This window comes from Apteryx mantelli, chromosome 31 (assembly GCF_036417845.1).
Source record: "Apteryx mantelli isolate bAptMan1 chromosome 31, bAptMan1.hap1, whole genome shotgun sequence".
Classification (NCBI taxonomy): Eukaryota; Metazoa; Chordata; class Aves; order Apterygiformes; family Apterygidae; genus Apteryx; species Apteryx mantelli.
The window spans coordinates 1,788,698-1,814,595 of record NC_090008.1 but is presented as its reverse complement, the minus strand read 5'-3'; the positions used below and the strand labels follow the sequence as shown (position 1 = coordinate 1,814,595).

General features: G+C 60.6%; 1 protein-coding gene across 1 annotated transcript; it reads left to right on the top strand.

The window, feature by feature from the left end:
* The first annotated feature begins 292 nt into the window (after positions 1-292).
* IQGAP3 (IQ motif containing GTPase activating protein 3) lies at positions 293-15,165 on the top strand. The gene is made up of 38 exons (XM_067313349.1): positions 293-327; positions 559-646; positions 833-989; positions 1,350-1,427; positions 1,645-1,721; positions 2,261-2,328; positions 2,564-2,677; positions 3,129-3,307; positions 3,613-3,700; positions 4,008-4,171; positions 4,396-4,483; positions 4,646-4,809; positions 4,912-5,072; positions 5,174-5,298; positions 5,467-5,630; positions 5,755-5,845; positions 5,977-6,144; positions 6,256-6,398; positions 6,479-6,649; positions 6,777-6,860; positions 7,223-7,294; positions 7,935-8,004; positions 8,410-8,618; positions 8,883-9,035; positions 9,151-9,314; positions 9,496-9,720; positions 9,806-9,946; positions 10,519-10,603; positions 10,922-11,154; positions 11,363-11,495; positions 12,126-12,228; positions 12,787-12,931; positions 13,167-13,254; positions 13,441-13,653; positions 13,885-14,051; positions 14,219-14,320; positions 14,594-14,702; positions 15,047-15,165. Exons 2-38 carry the CDS (start codon positions 582-584, stop codon positions 15,158-15,160), a joined length of 4,875 nt encoding a protein of 1,624 aa, XP_067169450.1. The 5' UTR covers positions 293-327; positions 559-581; the 3' UTR covers positions 15,161-15,165.
* Positions 15,166-25,898: the final 10,733 nt, after the last annotated feature.

Genomic DNA, 25,898 nt, shown 5'->3' with positions numbered 1-25,898 from the left:
ACCCCCCCCCCCCGGTGCACCCAGACCCCGGTGCACCCAGACCCCGGTGCACCCAGATCCCGGTGCATCCAAACCCTCGTGCACCCCCCGGTGCTGGCGGACCCCAGTGCACCCAGACCCCGGTGCACCCCCCGGCGCTGGAGGTTCCCGGTGCTCCCGGGAGCCGCCGCCGCCGCCGCCGGACTACAGCGCCCAGCGGCCCGCGCGGCGTCGCGTGTCCGGGGCGGCGGCGGCGGCGGGAGATTCAAATCGCGGGCGGAGCCGCCGCGGCCGCAGCCATGGAGGCACCGGGAGCGGCGCCGGGAGCGGGAGCGGGGCCGGCGCGCCGTGAGTGCCCGCGGGGCCGGAGGGGGGGGGGGGCAGATTTTGGGGAGGGGGCGTGGGAGGTGCTGTCGGGCTGTTGCACCGTCAAGCCTGGCTTTTCCTTGCAAAACCTCATTTAGGTGGGTAAATATTAAAGAAAAAGAAAAAAAAAAAAAGGAAAAAAAGGGGGGGAAAAATGAAACTAAAGGCCCGGACTGTCTGTTTTTGCCTGTGCTTGTCGGTCCCGCCGCCCAGACGAGCGCCTCACCGCCGACGAGATGGACGAGCGGCGGCGGCAGAACGTCGCCTACCAGTATCTGTGTCACCTGGAGGAGGCCAAGCGGTGAGGGAAACCCCCCCCCCCCCCAAAATCTGCAAGCCGGGGGCCCCACATCCTGGGGGAGAAGGGGTACGAGGGGAGGGATAAGGATGCGATGGGGCTGCTTTCCCCGTCCGGATGAGGCCCGGGGTGGGGGTGCCGGTGGGTGCTGAGGGTCCACAACGCGCCCCCGTGTCTCTGCCCTGCCAGCTGGATGGAGGCTTGCTTGCACGAGGAGCTGGCCCCCCCGACGGAGCTGGAGGAGAGCTTGCGGAACGGCGTCGTCCTGGCCAAGCTGGGCCACTGCTTTGCCCCGGACCTCGTGCCCCTGAAGAAGATCTACGACCGCGAGCAGCTGCGGTACAAGGTAAGACGGGGCTGTGGCGTTAGGCGCCGATCCCTGAACACGAACCCCGCTTCTGCTGCCGCGACGGGGGCGCGTGAACCGTGCAAAACCCCCCTGTGGTTGATGGGGTCTTTCCATGGCCAACGAATGCAAAGTGGGGAGAAAGGTGCTGGTTGCGATAGTTAGGTGAGTCGGGTCAGTTTAGTAGAGCAGGGTTGCAAGGAGGCTCTCTAAGCTCTGCTGCCCCAGAGGGCTGCAGACCTGCCTGCGGGTTTAACTTTGAGCGCTGGCTCCTGCTCGGTGGGTTTGGGGCAGCGGGCGACCCCAGAGACGGGAGAAGATGAGCTTGAGCCTGAGCCGGTTTCATCTCCTCCCGTCTAGGCAACCGGACTTCACTTTCGGCACACGGATAACATCAACTACTGGCGCGACGCCATGACCCATGTGGGGCTTCCTTCGGTAATGTGTCCCCTCGGCTGGCTTTTGTAGGAAACCCTCGATGGCAGCGCCCTGCCTGCCCGGGGCTGCGTGCCGGGGGGTTGGAGGTGGGAAACGCCGGCGTGCCGAGGGGCTTCCCATCGTCGCGGTCCCCTGCCCCTCGCCGGCGTGGCCCCTTGAGCCCTGCCATCCCCATGGACCGTCTTAAGTCCAGGCCCGACTCCTGTGTCCTCGGCAGATCTTCCACCCGGAGACCACCGACATCTACGACAAGAAGAACATGCCCCGGGTGGTCTACTGCATCCATGCGCTCAGGTGGGTGCCAGCGAGTGTCCCCAGTCCTGGTCGTGGGGCCAAAGGTGTCGTCTTGGTTCATGTTCGTGGTGCGGAGCCCTTTACTGGCATCGAGAAGGTGGGAAGACTCCCAAATCCCAGCCTCAGGGACTCCTTGTGTTTGCTTAATCCTACATCTGGCAGACTTGGCGAGACACATCCTGATGTGAAACCCTTTGGGATAGGGGGAGATATAAGAGCCCACGGGATCCAAGCGCTGGGACTTGGAAACCTGGAGTCATGCTCGTGCATTTCTTTAATGAGGAAGTATCTGGGCCCAGTAAAGGATTATCCCTATCCTCATAGGAGAAAGTGAGGCACAGGGCTGGGGGTGGCTTGGCTGGGGGTGTTTCAGTGAGTCTGTGGTGGCCATGGGTCTGCCAAGTCCTCTTCTCCCAGCCTGGGCCACAAGGCTGCAGAGCCTTCTCCATGCCCAAGGACAGAAAATATTCCAAGTGCTGCGTTGGGGGGGAGAAACAAGTGCCTGAGTGGTCACGGCGTGCATCTGCTTCATCTTTCAGCTTGTACCTGTTTAAGCTGGGGCTGGCTCCACAGATCCAGGACTTGTACGGGAAAGTGGACTTCACAGGTACGAACCCACGCGGGGAAACCTGGGCCAGGGCTGGCGACTCGTGTTTGTCCATCTGTGCTGCTGCGTTCTTGGATCCCTTCAACGAAAGGGATGCTGAGAATAAAGATCTCGACCGAGCTTTGATAACGCTGGCCCCAACGCGGGTGTTTTCTGCACCCTCGGCTCGATGGAGGAGCAGGGAGCTCTGCTGTCTGCTCCGGGTTGGGGTGGTGACATCTCTGTTCTGCTCCAGAGGAGGAGATCAACAACATGAAGCGGGAGCTGGAGAAGTACGGCCTGCAGCTGCCCGCCTTCAGCAAGATCGGGGGCCTCCTGGCCAACGAGCTCTCGGTGGACGAGGCGGCAGGTGAGTGGGAGCCGTGGGGAAAGCGGTGACGTGTGTCAGCCCATAGCAGCATCCTGGCTTGGGATTCCTGCTGCTGAATGCACCGGCCCCCTGGATGCCAAATCTGCACTCAGCAACCACCCGGTGCTTCTGAGGTGCTCCAAATGCCTCTAAATGCAGCTTGGACACCTTGCTGCTCTCATCCAGACCGGCACGGGGCTGGCACATCCCCTTCCCAGCTGGCAGTGCCTAGGATTTGCATTAGCTGGACTTGCTCTAGAGAAATCAAGGCTGCCTGGGCACTGGGGTCTGCCCTTGGAGAAGGGACATCCTCCACCGTCATGCATGGGGTGGCTTGTCCTGCTGCATGCAGGGCTAGAGGTAGCTGGTGGATGGTTCATTACAGCCCTCGGAGCCTTGCTCCGTCTCCCTGGGGCGGCTGCTTCACATCTCCTTCCCACCTTGCCCCCAGTCCACGCAGCTGTGCTGGCCATCAACGAAGCGGTGGAGAGGGGAGCGGTGGAGCAGACCATGGAGGCCCTGCGCAACCCCAACGCCATGCTGCTCAACCTGCGGGAGCCTGCGGCGGCTGTCTACCAGGAGGCGCTCTACCAGGCGAAGCTGGAGAAAGCCAGCAATGCCAGGAACAGGGTAAGTACGGCATGGAGGGGCCAGGAGAAGGAGCAGTCCCTTCTCTGGTGGTAGGTGCTTCCAGCTGGAGGGGTTCATCTTGCTCACAGCCTGTCCTTGTGTCTGTCAAATAAAGCCCAAACCTTGTGCTGATCAAAAGATGGGGAAAGTTGGGGAGGGGGAATGGTTCTTCTCTTGGTGCTGGTTGACCTCATGGCCTGGGGATAGCAAACGAGTCCAGATGTCTCCAGACAGTCCCCTCTGCTGGCTCACAGCTAGTGGGACGTGTCTGGGCAGAAAGCTCACGGTGGGGAATCTGTCTCCAGTACCTGCAGGCGATCCCAGAGGGGGAGGACATCTACGACCGGTGTCTGACCCAGGCTGAAATACAAGGGAACATCAACAAAGTGAACGGTGAGCAAAGCTGCAGCTCTTCTTCTGGGGGGGGGCGGGTCTCCGGAGCTGCTGCTGTCGATACAGAGCTTATTGGGCAAATCTGGCGTGATCCTGGCAATCCCAGGCTGGAAGGAAGAACCTAGCCTGGATGTTAGATGTAGCAGAAAGGAGATGTCTCCTCAGGCCAGTCTCAGACCTGGCAGGAGCAGGGTTGGTTGGGTGTTTCCAAGGAGAAATTAAAGTTCTTGGCATGTGGACTTGTGGTTCAGGTTTACCCTCATCCCTGGAGTCATGGGATGATTTACCTCTCTGGCCTCTCTCCTAGTCCACGGGGCTTTAGAGCAGGTGGATGACGCCCTGGAGAGCCAGGACGCCCAGGAGCTGTACCAGGCGCTGCAGGACCCCATTCTGGCCCTGCGCTATCTGCAGCGGGAGAACCTCGACTGCTACTTGGAGCAGCTCAGCATGGAGCGGGAGCAGAAAGCGCTGGTAGGGGCTCGCAGGAGCCTGGCGGATGGGGTGCACCTGTGCTGGGGTGTCACCTGGGATGGCTTTAACGGTGGTGCCCCAGCTGGAGGGGGCTCCCTGCCCAAGAAGGGGGACGATCTGCGGAGCTGCAGGCTTTCTGCACGTTGGTTTGAGCGTTGGCTGCTCCTCCTGGCCAAGGGGGGAACTTGATGCAAGTCCCAGAGGGCTCTTTGTGCCTCCTGCAGGAGCTGGGCTACGTGGACCTGCTGGAGCAGGAGGAGCTGCAGGCAGGGATCCTTGCAGCAAACAAGAAGGGAGAGGAGGAGCGAGCCAGTGAGTGGCCAGGGCTGGGGCGGCCGCGGTGGGTTTCGACGCATCGCGCTCCATCGCGGGGACCGGCCGGTCCCCGGCAGCCTGGCTGGACGCCGCGTGGGATAGCCTCGGTGCCCCGGCCCCTTCCCGTGCCCACCCACCCACCCCGCTCTCTCCGTGCAGTGCTGCAGGCCGTGAGCCGAATCAACGCGGCCGTGCGCCGGGGGACGCCGGCCGAAACGCTGGAGGCGCTGATGGACCCGGCGGCGCAGCTGCCCGCCGCGCATCCCCTCGCCGCCCCGCTGTATCAGCGCGAGCTGGCCCTGCTGCAGCGCCAGCACCCGCGGGTGAGAGCATCTCCCCGGGCTTTGGGGGGGCTGCCGGGGTGCGAGGCCGGGGGGGGATAACGGGGAGCGCGGCAAGGGTCAGCGTCCGCCCGCTCCGCGCAGGGCGAGCTGACGCAGGAGGAGCTCTTCGTGGCCGTGGAGATGCTGTCGGCGGTGGCGCTGGTCAACCGAGCCCTGGAGGCTGGAGACCCCGACGGACTCTGGAGCAGCCTGGTCAGCCCTGCCCTGGGCCTCGCGGATGTGGAGGACGCAAACGCCCAGCGGTGAGCAGATCCCCCCCACCTGGAAAGCAAGGCGACGGGTCCTGGCGGAAAGCTTTCCTGCTCCGAACCCGCTAAACCGCTGCCCTGCGTCTCCCCTGCAGGTATTTCGACGACTTATTGCAGCTGAAAGCCCAATCGAGGAGAGCGGGAGCCGAGTTCCTGAGCTGGAACGACGTCCAGGCCAGCGTGAGCAGCACCAACTCGTCCGTGCAGAACGAAAACGCCCGTGAGTGGCGGCCGCGTGGTTTGTGGTTGAGCAGAGAGGTTTGGCCAACTTTCCGGAGGGGCCGGTTGCGTTGGGAGACCAACCCTCGTCGGATGCCGGAGAACCTCGTGCAACCTCGCGCCGCGAATCCGCGGGGGCTGACGCGGGTGTCCCTTCCCTCCCGCGCAGAAGTCCTCGCCGTCAGGCTGATCAACGAGGCGCTGCTGCAAGACGACCCCGAGAAGACCCTGGCGGCGCTGCTGCTGCCGGCGGCCGGACTGACCGATGTCACCCTGCCCGTGGCTAGACGTTACCACCACGTCCTGACCCGGGCGCGAAGGCAAAAGGCCCAGGTAGGGGGACCGGTGGCCGCAGCAGCGTGGCGCCTTTGCCGCTGTCTTCGCCTTGCAGAGCAGCCAAAACAGCCAGGTGGTTGCGCTTGGGGCTTACCGGACCCTTTTCCTCTCCATCTTCCAGGCCACGAAGGACGACAGGGCTGTCCTCTGGTGGGAAGAGATCCAGCAAGGGGTTTCCAAGGCCAACGAGGACTCTGTGGCTGCGAGGAGAAGTAAGGGCTCTCTGCGGCGCTGGGAGCAGATGCCGCAAAGAGCCGGGAGCGGGCAGGGAGGCGAAGGAAGGATTTGCCGGGGCCGCCGTGCCGCTGCGAATCTCCGCAACCCGCTTCCTCCGCTCCCGCAGTGGCCCTGGGCACCGCGGCCATCAACCAAGCCATCAAGGAGGGGAGAGCGGCGCAGACGGTGCGCGTGCTGCACAACGCCGACGTGGCCCTGCGCGGCGTGGTCACCGCCTGCGCCGGCGCCTACCAGCAGCAGCTCGCGGCCCTCATGGCCGGCAAGAAGCAAACGGGTAAAAAAAAAACCCAAAAAACGGGGAGCAGCGCTCCGTCCCGCTCCCATCTCCCATCGGCTTCGCGATAGCGGCTCCCCGACCGCGTTTCTCTCCTGCATCCTGGCGCAGGGAGCGGGAAGCCTTGCTGGGTCCGGCACAGGCTGAAGGACGGTGCCGAGTACTACCTGAACCTGCAGACGTTCGAGGGCTCCTGGGAACGGCCCCGCGACGGCATCCTCAACACCACGCACCTGAGCCGGGAGGAGATCCAGGTAGGGCCAGGACCGGGCGCACGGGGAGGCCGGTGGCACCACAGGGCGCTGAGCCGGCACATCATCTTCCCTCTCCGCAGTCCGTCGTCACCCGCGTGACGGCGGCCCACGACCGGGAACGCCTCTGGGCGGCCAACGCTGGCTTCGTCGTGCGGCTGCAGGCGCGGGCCAGGGGCTACCTCGTCCGCCGGGCGTTCGCGGAGCGCCGGCACGTCCTGCGGGAGCAGTGGCCGGCGGCCACCAGGATCCAGGTGATGTGCTGCGGCGGGGATGCGGAGCGCGGGCTGCCGCTCGCTGCGTCCTCCAGCCGGTCCCGGGCGCCCCGTGCGGGGCACTGCCCCGTCGGCATCCAAATAACTCATCTTTCCTCATCTCCAGGCTTTTTGGAGAGGATACAGGCAGCGCAGGGCTTACCTGGAGAGGCTGCGCTACTTGCAAGCCAACGCGGACGCTGCAGTAAAGGTTGGAAATCTGGTCCTCGGAGTCTGTTGTTGTTTTTTGCCCCCGCAGACACGGTTCATGTTGCTGTAGTTCCCGTCGCATCAGGGAAACGGCCTTTACCTCCCTGCCTGCTGGGAAGGCAGCCAGCTCGAGGGAGGCGTGTGGCGGCTGATGCACACCTAGCTTAGCAAACCCAGCTTTCGGCAGCTGGTCCCGTCCCGAACGCCGCGCGCTGGGAGATCTCTGCCGAGCGCAAACAAAACCTTGCCGCGAGCTCGGATGAGACGGAGAACGTCTTGCGAGGATGCAGCTCCCTCCCTTCCTGCCTGCGGCGCGGCCGTGCTCGCTGCGCTTCTCCCCAAACCGCTGAACCTCTCTCCTAGATCCAGGCGTGCGTGAGGATGTGGCAGGCCCGTAGGAAGTACCGGGAGAGGCTGCGCTACTTCAGGAGGAACGTGAGTGTCGGGGTGGGAGACGGCAAGCAGCCCCCTAAAACAGCCTGGGGGAGATGCTGGGAGCTTGTCGCTGGCTGCTGGCACAGAGGGGTGAAAAAGTCCCTGGAAAGCGTAGTCAAACTGTTGCTCCTGAGTGCTTAGCACCCGGCTGCAGAGGGAAAAGCTGGTGCATCCTTGTGCTGGGACAGATGGGAAGGAAAAGGGGTCTCGTACCTAGAAAGCCTGGCTGCCAAACTCAGCTCTGAAAAGGCTAAGGAGAGAAAAATGCTCCAGCCCCCTGGAAAACCAACAGGGACGGAGTGATGCACATCAGAGGGGAGGGAAAGTGTCGCCTGCGGGAAGCGAAGCTGCTTCCCTGGCATTGCTGCAGCACGTGAAATGCAGCAATTGCAGAGGAAGCAACTGCTGCCGAGGCTTCTCCGAGGCAGAGGGCAAAATCCTGAAATCCCTCCTGGGTTTTGGATACCCTTATCCCATGCACCAGCAGATTCCTGGAGCTGGGAAAGCGCCAACAAGCAGGGAGGGAGCAGCTAGCCGGCTGCCAGGCCGGCTCTCCGGCGCTCCCGGTTTGCTGCAGGGATGCTATGGGGAACCTTCCCTCCTCTTCCCTCCCCTCTCACCCCCTTGTTTGTCTTGGCAGATTAAAGCTGTAATTAAAATCCAGGCTTTTGTGAGAGCTAACAAGGCCCGTGGGGATTACAGGATGCTGGGTAAGTGCCTGCTTGTCTCTGCTCTGAAGTGGCTGTAATTAATTGGGGACGGGGATGCCTCCTTCCTCGTCTGCCCGGCGCGGCGGTGGGCTGGTCCGAAGTGTCTGCGCGGCAAACGCGGGCGGCAGAGGCTCGACGCCAGTGCGAGCAGCCTCGGGGCCGTCCGCGCTGCACCTCTGCTCCCGAAGGCTCCCCGGGGAGCTGCCGCTAACGCAGAGCCCGGCGTGGTCCCATCCCACATCCTCTGCGAGGGGCGACCGGCACGGGGCATCCGTGCATCGGAAGAACTTTTTTTGGGGGAGAGGATGGAGTGTTTTTGTGATGTACTGGGAGCGTGAGGGCCCACGGGGGACGGCCGCCCCGTCTTCCAGCGGGCGCTCACGGGGCCGCCGTGCCGCCTTGCAGTCAGCGCCAGGAACCCGCCGCTGAGCATCGTCCGGCGCTTTATCCACTTGCTGGAGCAGAGCCAGCACGACTTCTGGGAGGAGTCGGAGCTGCTGCGGCTGCGGGAGGAGGTGGTGAAGAGGATCCGCGCCAGCCGGCAGCTCGAGAGCGACTTGGACCTCATGGACATCAAGATTGGGCTGCTGGTGAAGAACAGGATCACGCTGCAGGTCAGGGAACCCCATGGGGTGGGGAAGGACCTCAGTCACCTCATGTGGCTCTGCCGTGGTGCCCTGGCTGTTAAACTAGTGCCAATCTGGCCTCACCGCCTTGGCATTACAACTTAAACTTCTCTGCTTTGCTTTTAAAGCAATTCAAGGGATTTAGATATCTTCTAGGTGCCTCTAGCTCTTTCCCTGGAAGCTAGGCTGAAATCTGGAGCTTGCTCGCAGTTGCCAATGCTTCTGCTCTCTCCTGGCTGATGGTTTCTCCAGGAGGTGGTGTCCCACTGCAAGAAGCTGACCAAGAAGAACAAGGAGCAGCTCTCGGAGATGATGGCCATAGACAAGCAGAAGGGGCTCAAGTCGCTCAGCAAGGAGAAGCGGCAGAAGTTGGAGGCCTACCAGCACCTCTTCTACCTGCTGCAGGTAAGGGTTGCAGGGCTCTGCCTGTGTCTGTCCATAGAGCCCTTGGTGCGAAGGCTGGGGCAGCCCTGGCCCGTGATAGCGCACGGGGCTATCATCATGCTCCTCGTCTCTGCAGACCCAGCCTGGGTACCTGGCCAGGCTCATCTTCCAGATGCCCCAGAACAAGTCCACCAAGTTCATGGAGTCCGTGATCTTCACGCTTTACAACTACGCGTCCAACCCACGGGAGGCCTACCTGCTGCTCCAGCTCTTCAAAGCTGCCCTGCAGGAGGAGATCAGGTGGGTGGCCACAGGCACATGCGCCCTGGTTTGGGGAGAGATGTGGGAAAAGGCTGGGCTAGGAGCTTCAGCTCGGATACAGTTATTGCCTCTGGCTGTTGGCTCCTTGCCTCTGGCTACAGCCTCGTGCTGGGAGAGTGAACGTGATAGCTCATGATCTTCATCCTGTCACTCTCTCCAGGTCCAAAGTGGACCACATCCACGACATCTTGAGGGGGAACCCCACAGTGATCCGGCTGGTGGTTAGCTTCTACCGCAATGCCCGCGGGCAGAACGCCCTGCGGCAGATCCTAGGCGGTGCTGTGCAGGAGGTCCTGCAGGACAAGACCCTCAGCATCCGCACCAACCCCGTGGACATCTACAAGGCTTGGATCAACCAGACAGAGTCGCAGAGTGGGCAGAAAAGGTCAGGTCCTGGGCGAGGATGCTTAGCCCGGAGGCAAGCTGATGGATGCTGTGACAGTGACGGGGATCTTGTCTTCCATCTGCAGCAAGCTACCATATGAGGTCAGCCCTGAGCAGGCCCTAAGCTACCCCGAGGTCCAGAGGCGGCTGGATATTTCCATCCGCAACCTCCTAGTGATGACAGACAAGTTCGTCTCTGCCATCACCTCTTCTGTGGATAAAATCCCGTATGTATCTCGATGGCTTGTAGCCCCCTTCCTGCTAGGTTTCCAGCTGGAACGTAACTTCAGTGAGGCCCCAGAAAGGGAGCTTGGGCAATGGAGGTCCTCCCTGCCCCTTAGGTGCTGTAGGGCTGAGTTCTCATGCTGCCAGCAAGGGGAAAAACAAGTATCAGTGGGCATTGCTGTCTCTCACTCTTCCAGCAAAGCTCTGGCTGGCTGGCGCTTCTCACCACCGTGTTTCTGAGGGCTTTGCTGCTGATGTCAGGGTGTCTGTGAGGAAGAACCTGAGCTTTGAGGGGGGGTCTCGGAGGATGAAGGCTTCCTACAGGGATGTCTAAGCGGGTAGTGAAGGGACAGGAGAGGGCCTGGAGAGATCAGGGCTTGTGCAACCTTGAGCACTTTGCTGTGTTTCTGGATCCTCCATTGCCTCAAGGCTTTGGGACCTCCTATGTCACCAAGCACGGCAGTGATGCTCTTGTGTAATGCAGCGCTTGGCCATCTAGCTGGAGATCAGGCAGGACGGCCAAGTCTGGCCCTGCCCCATGTGCTAACCGAGCTCTCTCCTGTCCTCTCCTCAGCTATGGCATGCGCTACGTGGCCAAGATCCTGAAGACGTCTCTGGCTGAGAAGTTCCCTGAGGCCTCAGAGGAGGAGATCTATAAGGTGATGGGGATCTGCACTACCTGGTGGGGGTTCAGCCGCGTGTGTGTGCAATGGTCTGGGATCTTACTCAGGGACACATTCATAGAGCGGTGGTAATTTCTCTCCGGACTTGAAGTTGCCTTCAAGTCTGAATGATTTCCTTAAGCCATTAAGGAAATGCCAGCTCTGGGCACTTCTCTGTGCTGCCGTCCCCTCCAGGAGGGACCAGGAGCTTCCACCCTGGGTAGCGTGAGCATAAAACCACCTTCCCCACTGAGCCACCAGCCCATGTGCTCCTCAGCCCTGGGGCTGACACCCCCTGCCTGTCCTGTGCCCTAGATCGTTGGCAACCTGCTCTACTACCGCTTCATGAACCCGGCGGTGGTGGCTCCCGATGGCTTCGACATCGTGGACATCTCGGCCGGGGTGGCCCTGCACCCCGACCACCGCCGCAACCTGGGCTCCATCGCCAAGGTGCTGCAGCACGCGGCCGCCCATAAGGCCTTCGACGGGGAGAACGCTCACCTGCGCGTGGTGAACTGCTACCTGGAGGACACCCATGACAAGTTCAGGTGGGTGCCGGGACGGCGTCAGCTCCACTTAGGGACATACCTGGGGCTTTGGGGTGTGTGGTGCTGAACGTCCAGACACCTCATCTGTCCAGGAGCAAGCAGAGGATTGCGACCCTAGAAATAAAAAGGAGTACGCGTTGGGGAGGAAGGGAGGGATCTAGCTGAAGCCAGGGATTTTTGGGGCTCGCTGAGAGGTTCTTCCCTGCAGGGAGTTCATCTCTGCTGCCTGTTGCGTCCCGGAGCCAGAAGAGCGGTTTAACATGGATGAGTACTCGGAGATGGTGGCAGTGGCCAAGCCAGTCATCTACATCACGGTGGGGGAGCTCATCAACACGCACAAGGTAAGGGCATGAGATCCACTCTCGGATGAGCAGGTCTCGTGCAAAACTGTCCGAGCCTGGACCCTGGTGACCTCAGCATGATGCTCACCACATGCACTATCCAAAGCAAACTCCCAGTTTCTCTGCCTGCTCTCAGAAAACACCGTGGTTGCCCCCAGTTGCCAACATAGGGCATCAGCATCATCGATCCCCCCCCACCCCATGTAACTTCCTAATTCCTGCAGGGAACTTGGCAGACTCTGGGCCCTGCTACAGCCTGTGGGGCTGGATCCTACAGTCTAAAAGCATGTTGCAGGAAAAAGGATTCCTCCTCTTCAATCCCCATCTCCTGGGCCTTCCGCTTTCTGCTGCGTTTCATCACGCTCCCCTGCACCCCATCACAAGGACAGCTGCTCCTGGCCTGGGCTCTCGGGCTGTTCGTTATTTGATCGCGTTCCTTTTCTTACATGAGCAAATGATCCAGATTCTGCAGGTTCTCTGCTGTTTGTCCTCTCCTGAACCTCCCAGCTTTGCAGTGATCTTTCGAATGCAAAGGCAGTTGTGCCATTCCCTACCACACCAGTCCTTGTTCTGAATCCTATTTCTTTGCACCCCCCTGTGCCCCTGACTCTTCTCTCTTGCGTTATCCAGCTACTGCTAGAGCATCAGGACTCCATCGCACCGCTTCATGGAGACCCCTTGCATGAACTTCTGGAAGATCTTGATGAAATTCCTACAGTCCAGTCCCTTGTTGGTACGTACAGTACCCCTGTGAGCTTAGATCTCCTGAAGCTGTAGCAAACGGCACCTTTTGCTACTCACAGCTTTCTCAGCATGTGGCTGAGCTCATCTTTCCCTGCAGAGCATCCAAGCCCTTGTTCCAGCTCACGTGGGTTTCTCAGAATTTTGCAGAGGTTTCTGCAACATCAGTGTTTTTCAGTCTTGGGTTATGCAAGAGGACTAACACTTTACGGGACCGGAGCGGTTGGGATGTGTCTGTACTATAATCCAGGGTGCAGTGTGACTACCTTGCCTCTAATACCGAGAAGATTTAATCTTCTGTAAATTAATGTGCTCCCTTGCAGCTCAGGGGGATGGGAGTCTCCTTGCTCAGTGTGCTGTTCAGCGTGTGCTCTGCATCCTGTACCCTCAGGTCCTCAGCAGACACGAGTCTTTGAGGACACTTTTCTTGCACCAAAGGCTTGATGAATTGGTCTGGCCATGGGTGCTCAGGCTCATGCCAGCAGCAGGGCCCAGGGGCAGCCAACTCTGCTCCTTGTGCTCCTGTGTGTCTTCTCCTGGCTCCTTGCAGGCGAGGGTGTTTCCAGCCTGGCAGACGGCACCACGGAGCAAGCGCTTTCCCAGTTCGCCAAGGCGGAGATCTCCCTCACCCTCACCAACAAGCTCGTGCTGGAGGCCAGCAGCGAGGAGGCCGACGTGAAGAGCTTGCTGCTGAGGTGAGGACGTGCTTCTGGGCGCGGGGTGTTGGGGACGCGGCGCAGGAGGTGAATTGGGCAGCCAAGGCCATGCTGCAGCCCAGGGTCTCATGGCCTCTTGCTAGCTGGACTTCGGGGGAGCATGGTGGTGGATGATGCTAGCTTGGATGTTAAAGGGAAGCAAGAAATGCTCAGAATATACTAAACAACTTATGGGAGGGAACTGTCTGGAACCTGACTTCTTTCTCATCTCCAGCACCAAGCAAATGCTAGTGGACGTGATCCAGTCCCAGCCAGGAGATTCCCTTCTGGAGATCCTGCGGACACCGGCATCGGAGGATGAGGTGGGATGCTTGCAGGAGAAGTGCTGGCTGCATTTTGATGCATGCCAAAAACCTCTTGTTCAGGGGAAAAGGCAAACGGGCCACGAGCAGAAAGCTAGCCTGCTCCTCGCTCCTTGTCCGTATGCCCCCGCGGTGGCCGACTGCAGCGATGCTCCTGTGAAATGTCCCTCCTGTCTCGTCCCCCAGGAGGCCTCCCACTCCCATCTCATGCACAGACGGGCACTGCGGGACGCCCGGACCCCCGACAAGCTGCAACGCAACCGCTCACTGGCTGGGAACAGCCAGCTCTCCATGGGGGAGAAGAAACGTAAGGTCATCCGAAACCTGCGGCGCTTGGAGAGCCTGGGCGTTGTGGACTCTGCCGATGAGTACCAAGGGATCGTTAACGAGATGGCCAAGGTGAGCTGGTGGCTGGGTGCTGTGCGGGAGCCTCCATGTGCAGAAGTGTGAGCTGATGCTTGGCCGGGGCCCCGTAGGCTGGAGGGTGCTGCAGGGCTTGGGTGCACGCCTTGGTGTCACCTCAAGTCTGGAGGTCCCCCTTCCAAACCCACCTGGTGTCCTGTTTCAGGACCTTGTTCGAAGCTCCGGGTGGGTGATGCCAGCTTTATCGTACACCTTTATTTTCCCCAGGACATCCGCAATCAGCGGCGTTATCGGCAGCACCGCAAAGGGGAGCTCCTGAAACTGAGACAGACCCTCCAAGGGCTCAACTCCAAGACCTTGTTTTACGAAGAGCAGATCGACTATTACAACCAGTACATCAAGACCTGCCTCGACAACCTGGCAGCCAGCAACAAGTAGGTTTTCTTTGCACCAAAAAAAAAAACCCCACCCAACCAACCAAGCCCCCCTGCCAGATCCCTATCTGGATGTTGCAAACGTTTAATGTGGGGGGGGTTCAAGGGGTTATATGTGGTTAAGACCCTCTGGTGAGAGACCGAGTCTGCGGTCCCGTCTCTTGCAGGGCCAGCGGGAAGAACAAGAAGCTGCAGTCGTTGCATTACACGGCAGCCCGGCTGTTTGAGAAGGGGGTGCTGCTGGAGATCGAGGACTTGCCGGTCAGCCAGTACGTAGTCGGGGAGATGAGCTATTGCAGCACAATTTTGGGGGCAGGTGGAGCAAAACCACCTGGAGGGGGGGTCCCTGCGGTCCCATCGTCCCCCATGGACGGGGTGAGCTGTTCGAGGTGTTACCAGGGACTGCAGTAGGGCTGGGATTTGGAGATGGCTTTTTGAGTCGTAGATCTGGATTCATCCACGAGGATGCCGCCGCTCGGCGGTTCCAGATGGAGCGGCAGGGGGTCCATCTGGGTCGCGCGAACCCCTGCTGTTGCCTCTAGGTTCAGGAACGTGATTTTCGACATAATCCCCTGCGAGGAATCGGGCAAGTTCCAGGTGAAAGCCAAGTTCATGGGCATCGACATGGAGAAGTTCCAGCTCCACTACCAGGTGGGCAGCCCATCCCTGTGCCCGTGTGCGGCGGCTAACGGGCTCTCGATGCTGCTGCGGGAATGGGGTTGAACCCAGGAGTCTGGGCTCAGCCTGGGGGGGTGTGGAATGCAAACGGTCTCCCCAAATCCCGGCTGGTTGAGGGCAGTGGCCGGAGCTGATCTGCAGCTGTGCTCCGAGCAGGGCACAGACTCTCCGCGCTGCGGGAAAGCATCTCCTTGCTGCGTTTCCTAATGCAAACCTGCTCCTTGCTGGCTTCCCTCTTCCCTTGGGACCACCAGGGTCTGGGAGGGGGTCGCTGCCGGGTGCTGAGGTCGGGAGAGGCTCTGATATCTCTCCTCCAGGACCTGCTGCAGCTGCAGTACGAGGGCGTAGCTGTCATGAAGATGTTCGACAAGGCCAAAGTCAACGTCAACCTGCTCATTTTCCTCCTCAACAAGAAGTTCTTCAAGAAGTAACTGGAGCAAGGGTTGGGCGGGAGGGGAGGGAAGGGTGCTGCCGGGCATCCTGGGGTGGGGGGATGGATGGTGATGCAAACCTGCCATGGAGAAACCTCAGGGAGAACGTCCCAGGGCCGAGCGGTCCCCTCTGCAGAGGGGAAAGCCACCGCCATGGGTCTCTTGACCCAACACGCTTAAGCTCTTGCAGCAAACGGCATCTCCCTGGGGAGAGCGGAGGGCTCCCTTTCCCCGGACGGCAGAGGCGATGCCCTCCTTCCCCACCACACTCCAGCCCCAAAAGCAAGGGCACTCTGAACCAAAGTTAGATGTGGGACTCTGGGCAAGCTGCTTTGACTCTGATTTCTGCTCAAAGCTTGACCAAACCCTGGCCAACCCCAAAAACCATCATTATGAGCCCTCGGCGAACCACCTGGGAGCATCTCCTCTCCCTTTCTGGCTTGGCTCTGGAGCAAATCGGTACCCGCGTATTTAAGAGGTGACCGTCTCCCTCCAGGAGGGAAGACGTGGCTGCTGCATCTTTCACGGCACGCGTAACTGTTTTTAAAGCTCGTATTTGTGCGTATTTTGGCTGTTTAGTTCCTGTGTCACTAACAGCTGGCTGCTTAAGGACACTAAGGATTTCTGGACACTAGGCAACTTTTTAGTAATGAAATAAATGTATTCCAATATATATATTTTTTTTTCTTCCTCCCTGCTAGTTAAAGAGGGGGAGATGTCAGAATTCGACTTTGTACCGGGGTAGGGAGAGGGGGGATACAGGAACCGGCTTTGCAGTCACCGCTTGCGAAGACACTATGGGCTGTTCTCTAGGCAATTGAGGTGCAATAGGAGAAAAATCGGTTTTTAAATTGAATTTCCCTGCATGCTGTGGCTGCTCTCTCGAAAAATAGCCAAGCGGAGGGTCTTGGCGGCCGGTTGGCGCAGAGCTGCTGGTGTCCCTGTCCCTCCGGGGCTGCTTTTGAGGGTCCCCTCGGCGCCGGCTGCTGCAGGCAGCCGCAGCTGGACCTCTCCTTCGCAGCCACATTGACACCTAGCGGCTTTGGGGAACAAAATCCTCTTTTTTTTTTTTTTCCTCCTTTTTTTTTTGTGGTGGGAAGGGAGAGGAGCCGCACTCAAGGTCACCCCGCGCACGTGCGGCTGGTGGAGGAGCCCTGCGCGTGCACCGCGTATCCCTTCCTCTCTCCGCTGCAGGGTTTGCAGCGCCCAGGGCTGCTAAAACGGCTCTTTTTTGGGGCCGGCGGCAGCGGCTCGGCGTGATGCTCTGCGCAACGCAAGTGCCGGAGGGAGAAATGGGCTCTCCATCCAATGTGGAGTAGCCGGGCACTCCTGCCCTGGCTGGAGAAGTGGCTGCTCCATTCCCGGTTATTTATTACGGTATTCCGTCAGTTTTTAATGTCCGAGCTGCTTTAGGAGCAGCATCGAATTGACGTGCACTTTCTGCTCTGGGTGATGCCCCCAGCCCCAGCTCCTCTAGCCTGTCTTGTCTTTGGAAGATGATGGGTGTGTTGGTGGCGTTTTTATGTATTTTTTTTCCTTTCCCTTCTGTCATGTAAACGCTGCATACGGCACTTCTGTCCCCGCCGCGGGCGCGCTGCATCCCAGCTGCGCTGCCGTAGCACCCTGGCTTGGTTTATCCTAAATAAAATATATATGAGAAAACGCTCTGGGCGCTCGTCTCTCCTTAAACCAGGCTCTGGTCTTGCACCGTCTCCGTTTTGCGGGAGCACCCGGGCGCGGGACGAGCGGGATCGGGGCCGCGCGAGCTGCGCTCGGGCTGCGCTGAGTCAGGCGCCGAGGCAGCGACTCAGCACTTTGCACGGGGAATTTAGGCCACTTTCGGAGGCACTTAATTCTTAAATAAATACTATGATTACATCTCATAAAGACTATGATTATATCTCTAAAGGAATGAATTGGGATCAAGCTGCAGCGCGCTTTGAGTTTTAAAATAGGACCAGGCTGCGGTTAACCTGTTGGGTGCCGCACCAAAGCGTAGGGAAACCATTTGGGAACTGCTTGGGGGGTTGGAAATTTTCTTTTTTCCTTCTTCCTTTCTCCTTGGTGGCTGCTCGGTCCTTGGCTGAACCAGCTGCTCAGCTTTCTCGCTGCAGCTCAGCCCCTTTCATTTGCCATCAGCTTGCTCTTGCAGATGCAATCAGCTTTGCTGGAAATCGAGCTCCTCGTGCAACGTTTATCACGAAAAAGTGATTTCAGGGTGTCGTTTTGGGGATGGAGGGGGGAGCCTGCCGTAAAACACCTTGCGCAATTATAATAATCCTTAATTCTTCAGCTCGCAGCCGTCAGCGCAGGGGGAAGGGGACGCGGCATCAGCGCGGGGAGGCTCTCGGGGCTGCGCTGAAGCTCAGCTCGGGCCGGCCCCGAGTCAGGAAAGCAGGTGGCAGAGGCTGGCTGCTGCCCCCGCGTTTCGCAGAGGCGCTTGGAGGGGGAACGTCAGCGAGCCGATGCCGGATGGCGCCGGTCCAGCCATTTCCCGAGGCAGCTCCACTAGATGTCATTGCAAGCCGGCGGGAAGCGGCACCACAGCACCCCTCCGGCGTGACCGGCACCCTCCGCTCGGCCGCGTCCGGCTGCATGCTCCGGGCACCTTGCAATCATTCCCGTGCACCGGTATCCTGGCTGTCGGGCTCCGTATGGATGCATAGGCAGCACCGGTGCAGGGCATGCGACCTGGAGCAGGGAAAGGGTTAGAGAAACCAAGGCACACGGGCAAGCGCGGCCGGTCCTGGACCGCCTGGCAGAGCCTGGGTGCAGGCACGCGGCGTCCGGCCCCGGGGCGTCCCCTCTGCACCCCGGGGTGCTCGGCTTGCACAGGGGCCGCACGGTGCTTGCTCAGTCCGGGACGGGGGACGGGAGGATGGTTCTTGCTCTGCCCTATTGCTAAAAGCAGCCTGAAAAAGCATTATTTGGGGAGAAGGGGAAATATCTGGGCTCTGTAGCGCACGTAGCCCTTTGCAACGGCAGCCACAAGACGGGCACGAGCGGGCGCGTGGGTGCGTTTTCAGGGGAATGTGTCGCATTCGTGCTAAATCCACCTCTCCCAGGGTCCTGCCGGCGGCGAGGCCGTGCTTCCAGCCCTGCAGGAAAGCGCGTGGCGCTGCCGAAGGCACCGCATCCCCAGTTGCCATGCAACCCCTTCCATGCAGCTCCCTTCCTTCCCTTCCCTTCCCTTCCCTTCCTCCAGCCCCGCGCCGGCTCCCTCCTTATTTCTTGTCGTGATTGCCTCCAGCAGCACGCCTGATCCGACAGGTTGGTGGGCTTTTAAAAAAAAAAAAGACCATGGGAAAGGGCTCCCAGAAGTATACCTATATGTATGCATGGGTATACGTGTGCATGCAAGAGAGAAAAACGGGTACGGGCGATGCATGGAGTATTTCGAGTCCAGGGAGTCAGCGCCAACCCCCCCAGCCCCGGCATGCTGGATTTGCAGCCGTTAAGGAGATTGGAGGCAGCTGCCAGGTGCAATCAGGGGTGATGGGTGCAAAGTGACCCACCTGGGGCTGCTGCCCTGCTCGGGGCGGGAGAGGGGCTGCTGGGGCAGGGGTCTCCCAGCTGCAGGCAGTTTTGGCAGGGGGCGGTTAGGTAACAGGCAGCAGCGGCTGAAGGAGGGTGGTTGGGAGCTTGCAGCGTTGGGGTCATGCTGCGCTGGGGAGCTTGCAGGAATCTGTGCACTGGGAAAGGAGAAAAAGTTGCAGAACCGGCCCCAAAAAGGTGCTGAAGCGTCACTTAATTCCCCCCTGCCCAAGCAGGGCTGGGGCAGGGCGGCTCGAAGGCAGCGGTGCTGAGCCGAGCCCGGAGAGCTGCTCTCGCCGCATGGCAGAGGGGCGTCACGTGCTGCGGAGACGCTAATCCCGGTCTGCAAGCCCTCTCCCGGCTAATCCGCCACGCTAGCGCGCCTGCACGGGCTCGGGCTCCAGATTTACCTCAGTATGGCCGGAGCCGAGGTTTTCCTCGACCGGCACAAGGAGACCTGACCGCGTCCGTGTCCTCTGGCGGCTCCCGCCTCATCCTTGAGGATGCCCCTGAGCTCCCTGCCCGATGCGGAAAGGTGCTGAGTCCCGGCCCCCCGAAACGCGCCTGTCGGATAGAGGCTGGTGCAAAAAACCGCAGGGTCAGGCCTTTCCGGGTGCACCTTAGCCCCGAGGTTCGGACATCCCGGGAAAACAAGCTCAAGAGGAGGGATTCATCCTGCTTGGCCAACCCGACTTTTGCAAGCCGAGCTCGCTGGCACGCGCAGCGCCCGGGAGGTAGGTGAGCGCCCGCGTCCCGCCGGGGCTCCGCAAAGCAGCTCCTGCGGGAACGGTGCAGCCTTCGCGCGCTGGGGAAGGCTCTCGCCCTTCTCCGCTGCCGGTAGCAGCTTCCTCGTGGGAGAGAGGGGAAAAAGCACAAACCGAACCGGGGGGAAAATAAGAGGGGAATGTTTGCCGACTGTCTGCTGAGTGTTGTTGCTGTTTTGTTGTGTTTCTGCGGTTGCCCGGGCAACGCCGGGGAAGATGTGCCAGGCTGTAGCATCGCGGGTACCGGCGCTCTGCAGCCGGCTCGGCTCGGCTCAGCTCGCTCACGCCGCTTGGGCAGGGCGAAGCGACCCGACCTGGGAGCCGCCTGCCGCGAGGCCTCTCCGGGATTTACGCGGCCTCATTTGTACACCCGGATGAGCCCAGACCACTGCGTCCTCCAGGGAGGACCAGCTCTGAGATGAGCAAACAAGTGGCTTTAAGGGATGGTGGATCAGCCTCGTGCATGGGGGGAAAAGGGCCAGAAAGGCTGTTTTTTGGCAGCCGCGGAGTATTTGAGCTCGCCCCCTCCGCTTGTGCGGGAGGATCTGTGAAATGGGCGCAGTGCGCGTGGGGTGCAGCCGCAGAGGAGGGGGCGTCCGCGCGTGCAGCTCCAAGCTTGGGGGTTATTGCCCTTAAATCAGCATGCCAAACCACAGCCGGGGCTATTCCCAGGGCGCTCCGCTCACTCCCACGGGCGAGGAGTGACATCCGTCAGCGCGGCGGCGGTGCAGAAACGCCCTGCGGCATCCCCAGGGCAGAGCGCACGGTGGGTGGGTGAAGGTTTTGCCTTTGGGGGCCGGGGGCTGCTTTGCACAGCGGGAGCCGCATTAACTCTCCGGGTGCTGCAGGAGCAGAGCTGAGCCGAGCCCCGCGGGGCCTCATCCTTCGCTATTCCCACGAGCCGAAGGTTTGGGGGAAGGCGAGGGTTGACCTGGAGGCTCTGTTGCTTTCCACCCTGCTTTGCACAAAAGGTGTCTGCGTGGAAAGGTTGCAGGCTGTCGCTGGTTAGAGGTGCCAATTTAATTGAAACAGGTTTAATTGCTACGTCTCCAAACGGTGCTCATTTGAACCCGAACGGGAAGCAGCAGCAGCAGCAGCTTTGGACTGATGAGGAATTCTGCCCTGCACTGGGAGCTGACTCATTCCCATGCCGGCCTCGGGGTCAGCGCCACATTGCAAACAAACACATGAAATTCCCACTGCTCCGCTCTGGGAACGGGCCCCCGGGGCCGGGGGGAGCGTGGGCACGAGCATGTGCATCGCCCCTGTGCGCGCAGGGAGGGCTCGGGCCGCCTGGAGCATCCTGGAGAGGAATAAAAATCTAGGAGCTGTTGGGGAAAGGGGGGGGGGAAAAAAAACAGATTTGCACTGATGAGGGTCTGAAGAAACCCAAAGCACAGAGATTTCCCTCCAAATGGGAAGAGATGCCCCAGGTCCCGCTCTTTGGTGCTGGGGGCTGGGGTGCTGCGGGAGCGACCTTGTGCCACTGAGCCGGCGCGGGCTCGGGGCTGTCCCTGGATCCGGGCGGCTGTGGGAAGGGGAAACACTGCTCTGAGCAGGCGGTTGAGGGGAAAAAATGAGCTGCGGGGCCGAAAGGATGGGTGCAAGGTCGGGAAAGGCCTGGGATCTGCTCGGGAGGCTGCGAGGCATTGCTGGAGCAGGCAGGATCTGGGCATAGCTGCAGGAGCCTGGCCGGCGGCTCGTGGTGCTTCCCGGACCCACTGCCAGGATGCATTAAACCCCGCAAAAGCCATGAGATCCCTTTTTTTGGGGGAAAAAAGGCTGTTGCAGTTGGATGATGTGCAAGATCCCTTGCAAACCCTGCTGCCTCTCGCTCCGGCTCCCTTTCCCACCCCTCTTCGCGGCCCCGGTCCCCTCCCAGCTTCCAGCCAAACGGGTGCAGCCGAGAGTGGGAACTGGTCGAGCCAGCGCTCCCCGGCCGGGGCGGAAAGGGGAGATTCCTCCGGCGAGGGTGCAGCACCCGCCGCCGGGACCCTCTCGGCTGCCGGTGGCCCGAGACGCCGAGCGAACCCTCTCGGCGGAAGGGTCGCTCCTCCCGGCGCCGGCTTAGGGGAGTGGGCGAGCGAGGATGCCAAATCTCGGCCGGATTAGTTTAGGGGATCAAGCAGTCGCGGGATTAGAGGGTCGAGCAAGCAAAGCCACCCGCGGAGGTTAAAAAAAGCCCCGACCCTCCGCGGGAGGATGCGCGGGAACTCCGGAGAGAGGCGGCTGAGGCTGGGGCTTCGGAGTGATTAGATAAGTGAATCGGGGCCTCGGAGCGATTAGGGAAAGAAAATCAGGTTTTACACCAATTAGGTGAAGTCCCCGAGTGATTAGCTGCCGCGGTGCCTGGTCTCCCGGCGGCCCTCGGCGCAGATACGGCTGCGAATTGATTAAAGGAGCATCCGAGGCGGAGAGCGAGTTGATAAGCAAACAAAACAGTGGATCAATTAGCCCGGGGAAGAGGACGAAGCCGGGAGATAACGCGGATAAGGGGGGACGGGAGCTGTGCAAACCAGCCCCTCTGGCTTGCACGGTGCCTTCAGAGCCCGTTGGGGTCCAGGGAATGGGGGAAAAAAACGGTTTTCTATTAACTCTCCAGGGGATTTCTTAACCGGGTTTTGCTCTGGGTTCATGCCGCCATATACTTGGAATAAGCTTATTCCCTTAAAACTCAGTTATGCCACTCGGTCCCAAATCCAGGCCCAGATGCTTGGGGAGCGCGCGGATATGTGAGCCAGCCGAGCGAGCAATTAAGTGCCTCGATGGAGCCGGGAAATAATTAGACTGAGGAGCGCGGCTTCGGCGAGATGAGTCCGGCGGAGAAACGGGAGCGTTGGAGAGACGGAGATGAGAAGGGTGATCGGGTCTCGGCACAATTATCTGGAGAAAGTCTGCTCCAGGCTGATTAGAGGAAGGGGGAAAAAAGAGCTTTCCGGGCAATTAGGTGCGGGAAATCAACTCCGGGCAGGAAGAAAAGAGCCTACGGAAGAGGATGGGGAGGGAGACGGCCATACAACCGGGCTATGGGATGTACGGGCCGGGCTGAGCCGCGGGGAGACGCGTAGCCATGGGCTAGCGCAAGCCCAAGGTCAGCGGCAGCTGCGGCGGGGAACGGCTGCACCCTTTGGGAACGGCTGCATTCGCTATTTAATTAGCCTTGACTGCTGCCGGATGAGATTTTGCTGGCCCTGGCTTCAAGTTGCACGCTGGGCTCCTTTCCCCCCCCATCCTCTGCCTTTTTTTTTAATTTCTTCTTGCATGTAAGAAAAGGAAAGCAAAGGAAGGGAGCGAGCATCATCCGAGACACATGACGCTGAGTCTGGGGCATCGGAAGGGGAAGCTGCGGTTTGGCTGCCAGGTCAGAGCTCGGGCTCTGGAAATGACCTTCTTGGAAAGATGAGCAACGTCTTAGCAAGCCTGGTCAGGGGCCTTGCGCAGCGCTTTTCGGAGGGCGATAGGTTACGTGGCGCGACGCCTGCGTACCCCAGCCCGAGCGCGAACGGGGGACCTTGCTAAAGCAGCGGTGCGGCGGTCCCCGTGCGCGTCCTCGCCCGTGGGCACCGATTGCCTTCGCTTCCCCCGTGCACAGTCCAGCCTCCAAGGGGATGCGCTGGGAAAAACCCCCGAATGTCACCCATCATTGAGGGTTGTTGGTTTTTTTGCAACACTCGGAGAACAAAAATGCTGGTTAAAGCTGACGCTTTGCACTTGTGAAGTTTTCCCCGAGCTGATGGCAAGTGACGGAGAGCAGAGCCCGGCCCGGCGACCCTCGCACCCTCCTTCACCCCGTGGCCTTGTGCGGAGGTTGAGGCCGGTTTCTGCGGGGCGACAGCGTTATCTGGGACGCGGGAGAGCCAGGCTCCGCTCCGGGGTCTTCACTGGATATCCTCAAAAGATAGCGAGGCCACTCGCTCCCCCGGGACTCGGCGTTTCCCCGCTGACGGGACGGGAAAAATCAAGCCCGTTGCCTCCCCGCCTCGTTTTTCCACCCCTTCCCGTCCCGTTCACACCGTCGCGTTTTGGTCTCCGGGGGGGGGCTGGCGCCGTTCCCGCGTTTTTTGGCTGCGCGTCGGCTCCTCCGGGCTGCGCCGGGCGCACGTGCCGGGCTCCGCTTCCGCCGGCCCGCCGCCGCGCATCCTCCCCGGCGCTGCCGTTAGCGTGACCCCCGATCGCACTCGGCAGGCTCTGCATCGCCGCCGTTGCCCGGGCGACGTGTCGTCGCCGCGGCAACCGTGACAACCTTATGTTCATTAATTTAGAAAGGTTCGCAGCCTAACGAATGAAATAGTTATAAGCTTGTCGGGGCGGTGAGGAGCCGCTGCCCCGGCGCAGCCCTCGGCATCCTCGCCGCCGCCGCTGCCCCGATTTCGGGCCGTTTTCGGCAAGTTGGGCTGTCAATTTGGGGTGAAGCATCGCTTCCCAACCTGCCCGTCCCGCTGCCGTCGCGGCTCCGGCACCTTTTTCACCGGCTCTGGCGGGAGGATGAGCCGGGGGCTGCAAATTCAGCCTTTCCCTCCGGAGGAGGAGGAGGAGGCTGAAGAGCCCCAAAACAGGCTCGTTTTCCCCCTGATTTTGAGGCCAAACAGGGGCGGCAGCGTGGATACCCCAAATCGCAACCCAAATCCCGGCGCGAGTTGATCCTGTCTGCTTGAGCCCAACAGCTGGGCTGAATCCATGCGTTTTTTCCTCGCAGCCTCCGGGGCGGATAGCGAGAGGCATCGCAAAAGCCGCAGCCGCTAAAGCCGTGGCCGTCGGTGCCGGCTGAGGAGCCGCCTCTCGCCGCGTTACGTGTCGTTTTGTCGGAATTTCGGCAGGCTTCGGGTGGACCGAACCCCTTTAATCTCGAATAAAAGCCGCCCTCGGTTTGGTTTTCTATAAGAGGGAACATGAAAGGAGCCGGTTTAAACAAAAAAAAAAAAATCTCCTGCCGCCGCAGTTCTGCTCAGCGAGCTGAGAATCGGGTCGTTTTTCAGTGAGAAAAGCGGCTGTTTCGGTTAAAATCCTGTATTTTGGGCCCCAGCCTTTCCGGGTGGTGGCTGCCCTTGGAGGTGGACCCGTTCCTGCCACTTCCGAGCTCCGACGCGGATCGGGACTGGGCATTTCGGTGGGGTGCTGGGGTTTCCGGAGGCGATGCAGATGCACGGGGGGAGCTGAGGGCAAATTTGGGAGCTTTGGCCCTTTTTTGGGGATCTGGTGCCGTTTGCAGCCCGTGGGGCGTTTTATCCGCGTGCAGGAGGCGGTTGTTAGCGCGGTGGTGCTCGTTCACCGATTTCAAAGCGCTTTTGCCAGCGCCTTGCCTTTGCCCTGTTTTATTGCTGGGAAAAATGTGGTTTTTGGGAGAAGGATGGGCTGATGTCCAGGAGGGCCAATATCCCTCTTGGTTCCTTGCTTTTCCCGGGAAATCGGTGCCTGGGGTCTGTCGCGGCAGCCTCGGTGGCGAGCGCCCGCCGGGTGCTCATCCCAACGCCGGCGCTTCAAGAGATCCTTCCCCCCCCCAAAAATAAATCTTTCTCAATAATTGAACAAGTGACGCCTAAAAATAGCGCCAAGATCCACTCCGTGCGGCGGGATAATTTAAGGGGCTGGCAGGGAATGAAACGTCCTCCGCGTCCTCGCCTGGGCTGCCGCGACGCCTTGGGCGATGGGCGCGGGAAACGCGGATGAGAGGTTGCAGCGGGGGGGGGGGGGGGGGCTGCTTTGGGGCACCCATCCCAGCTCCTGCCCTGCTCCGTGGCTTCTCCTCCATCAGCCACGGTGATCCCAGATATACCCCGGAATAAGGTGCATGCAACACCCTGCCGGGCCGTCGGTCGTGTGCATCCGCTAACGGCAGGCCTGGGAATAGCATCCCCGCGCATGGCAGTCTGAGCGTTAAAACCAGCTCTTCCAAGTCCTGGCTCATCTCCAAAGCTCTCCCGGCAGGTGAACTCCGCTGCCCGCGGTCGTGGGTCAGGGAAGGCGCTGGGATGCAGTGGGCTCAGCTCTGCTGGAAACGGGAAAGATGGGAATTCCGATGGAAAGGGAAACCTGGGAACGGAGAACAGCCGCCAGGGCTGGGCAGGGAACGTCGTGGCCTCATGGCTGGCAGATCCGGGGCTCGTCCCTGCCCTGCGCCGGGTTCCCAGCCCGGCCTGGTGAAAAAATTCCCTCGCAGCGAGAGGCGAACGGCTCGGGCATGTTACGTAATCGGGAAAAATGCGTCCTCCGGAGCCTAGTGGCTGCCGGCCAAGGTTTGGCATTAAAGTGGAGCAGAGGATACCGGGAGGGAGCTGGGGCAGCATGGCTGGATGCGGCCGGTGCGGGTCTCGGGAAAGAGGTGGCGGCCGCGTAAATCCGGGGACCCGGCTCGGCTCTTTGCTCCCCTGGAGCCGCTCGAGCTCCGATTCGGCAAGGCGCTAACGCCTGCAAACTTCTGGGAGCTCCCAGAAACGGGGCTG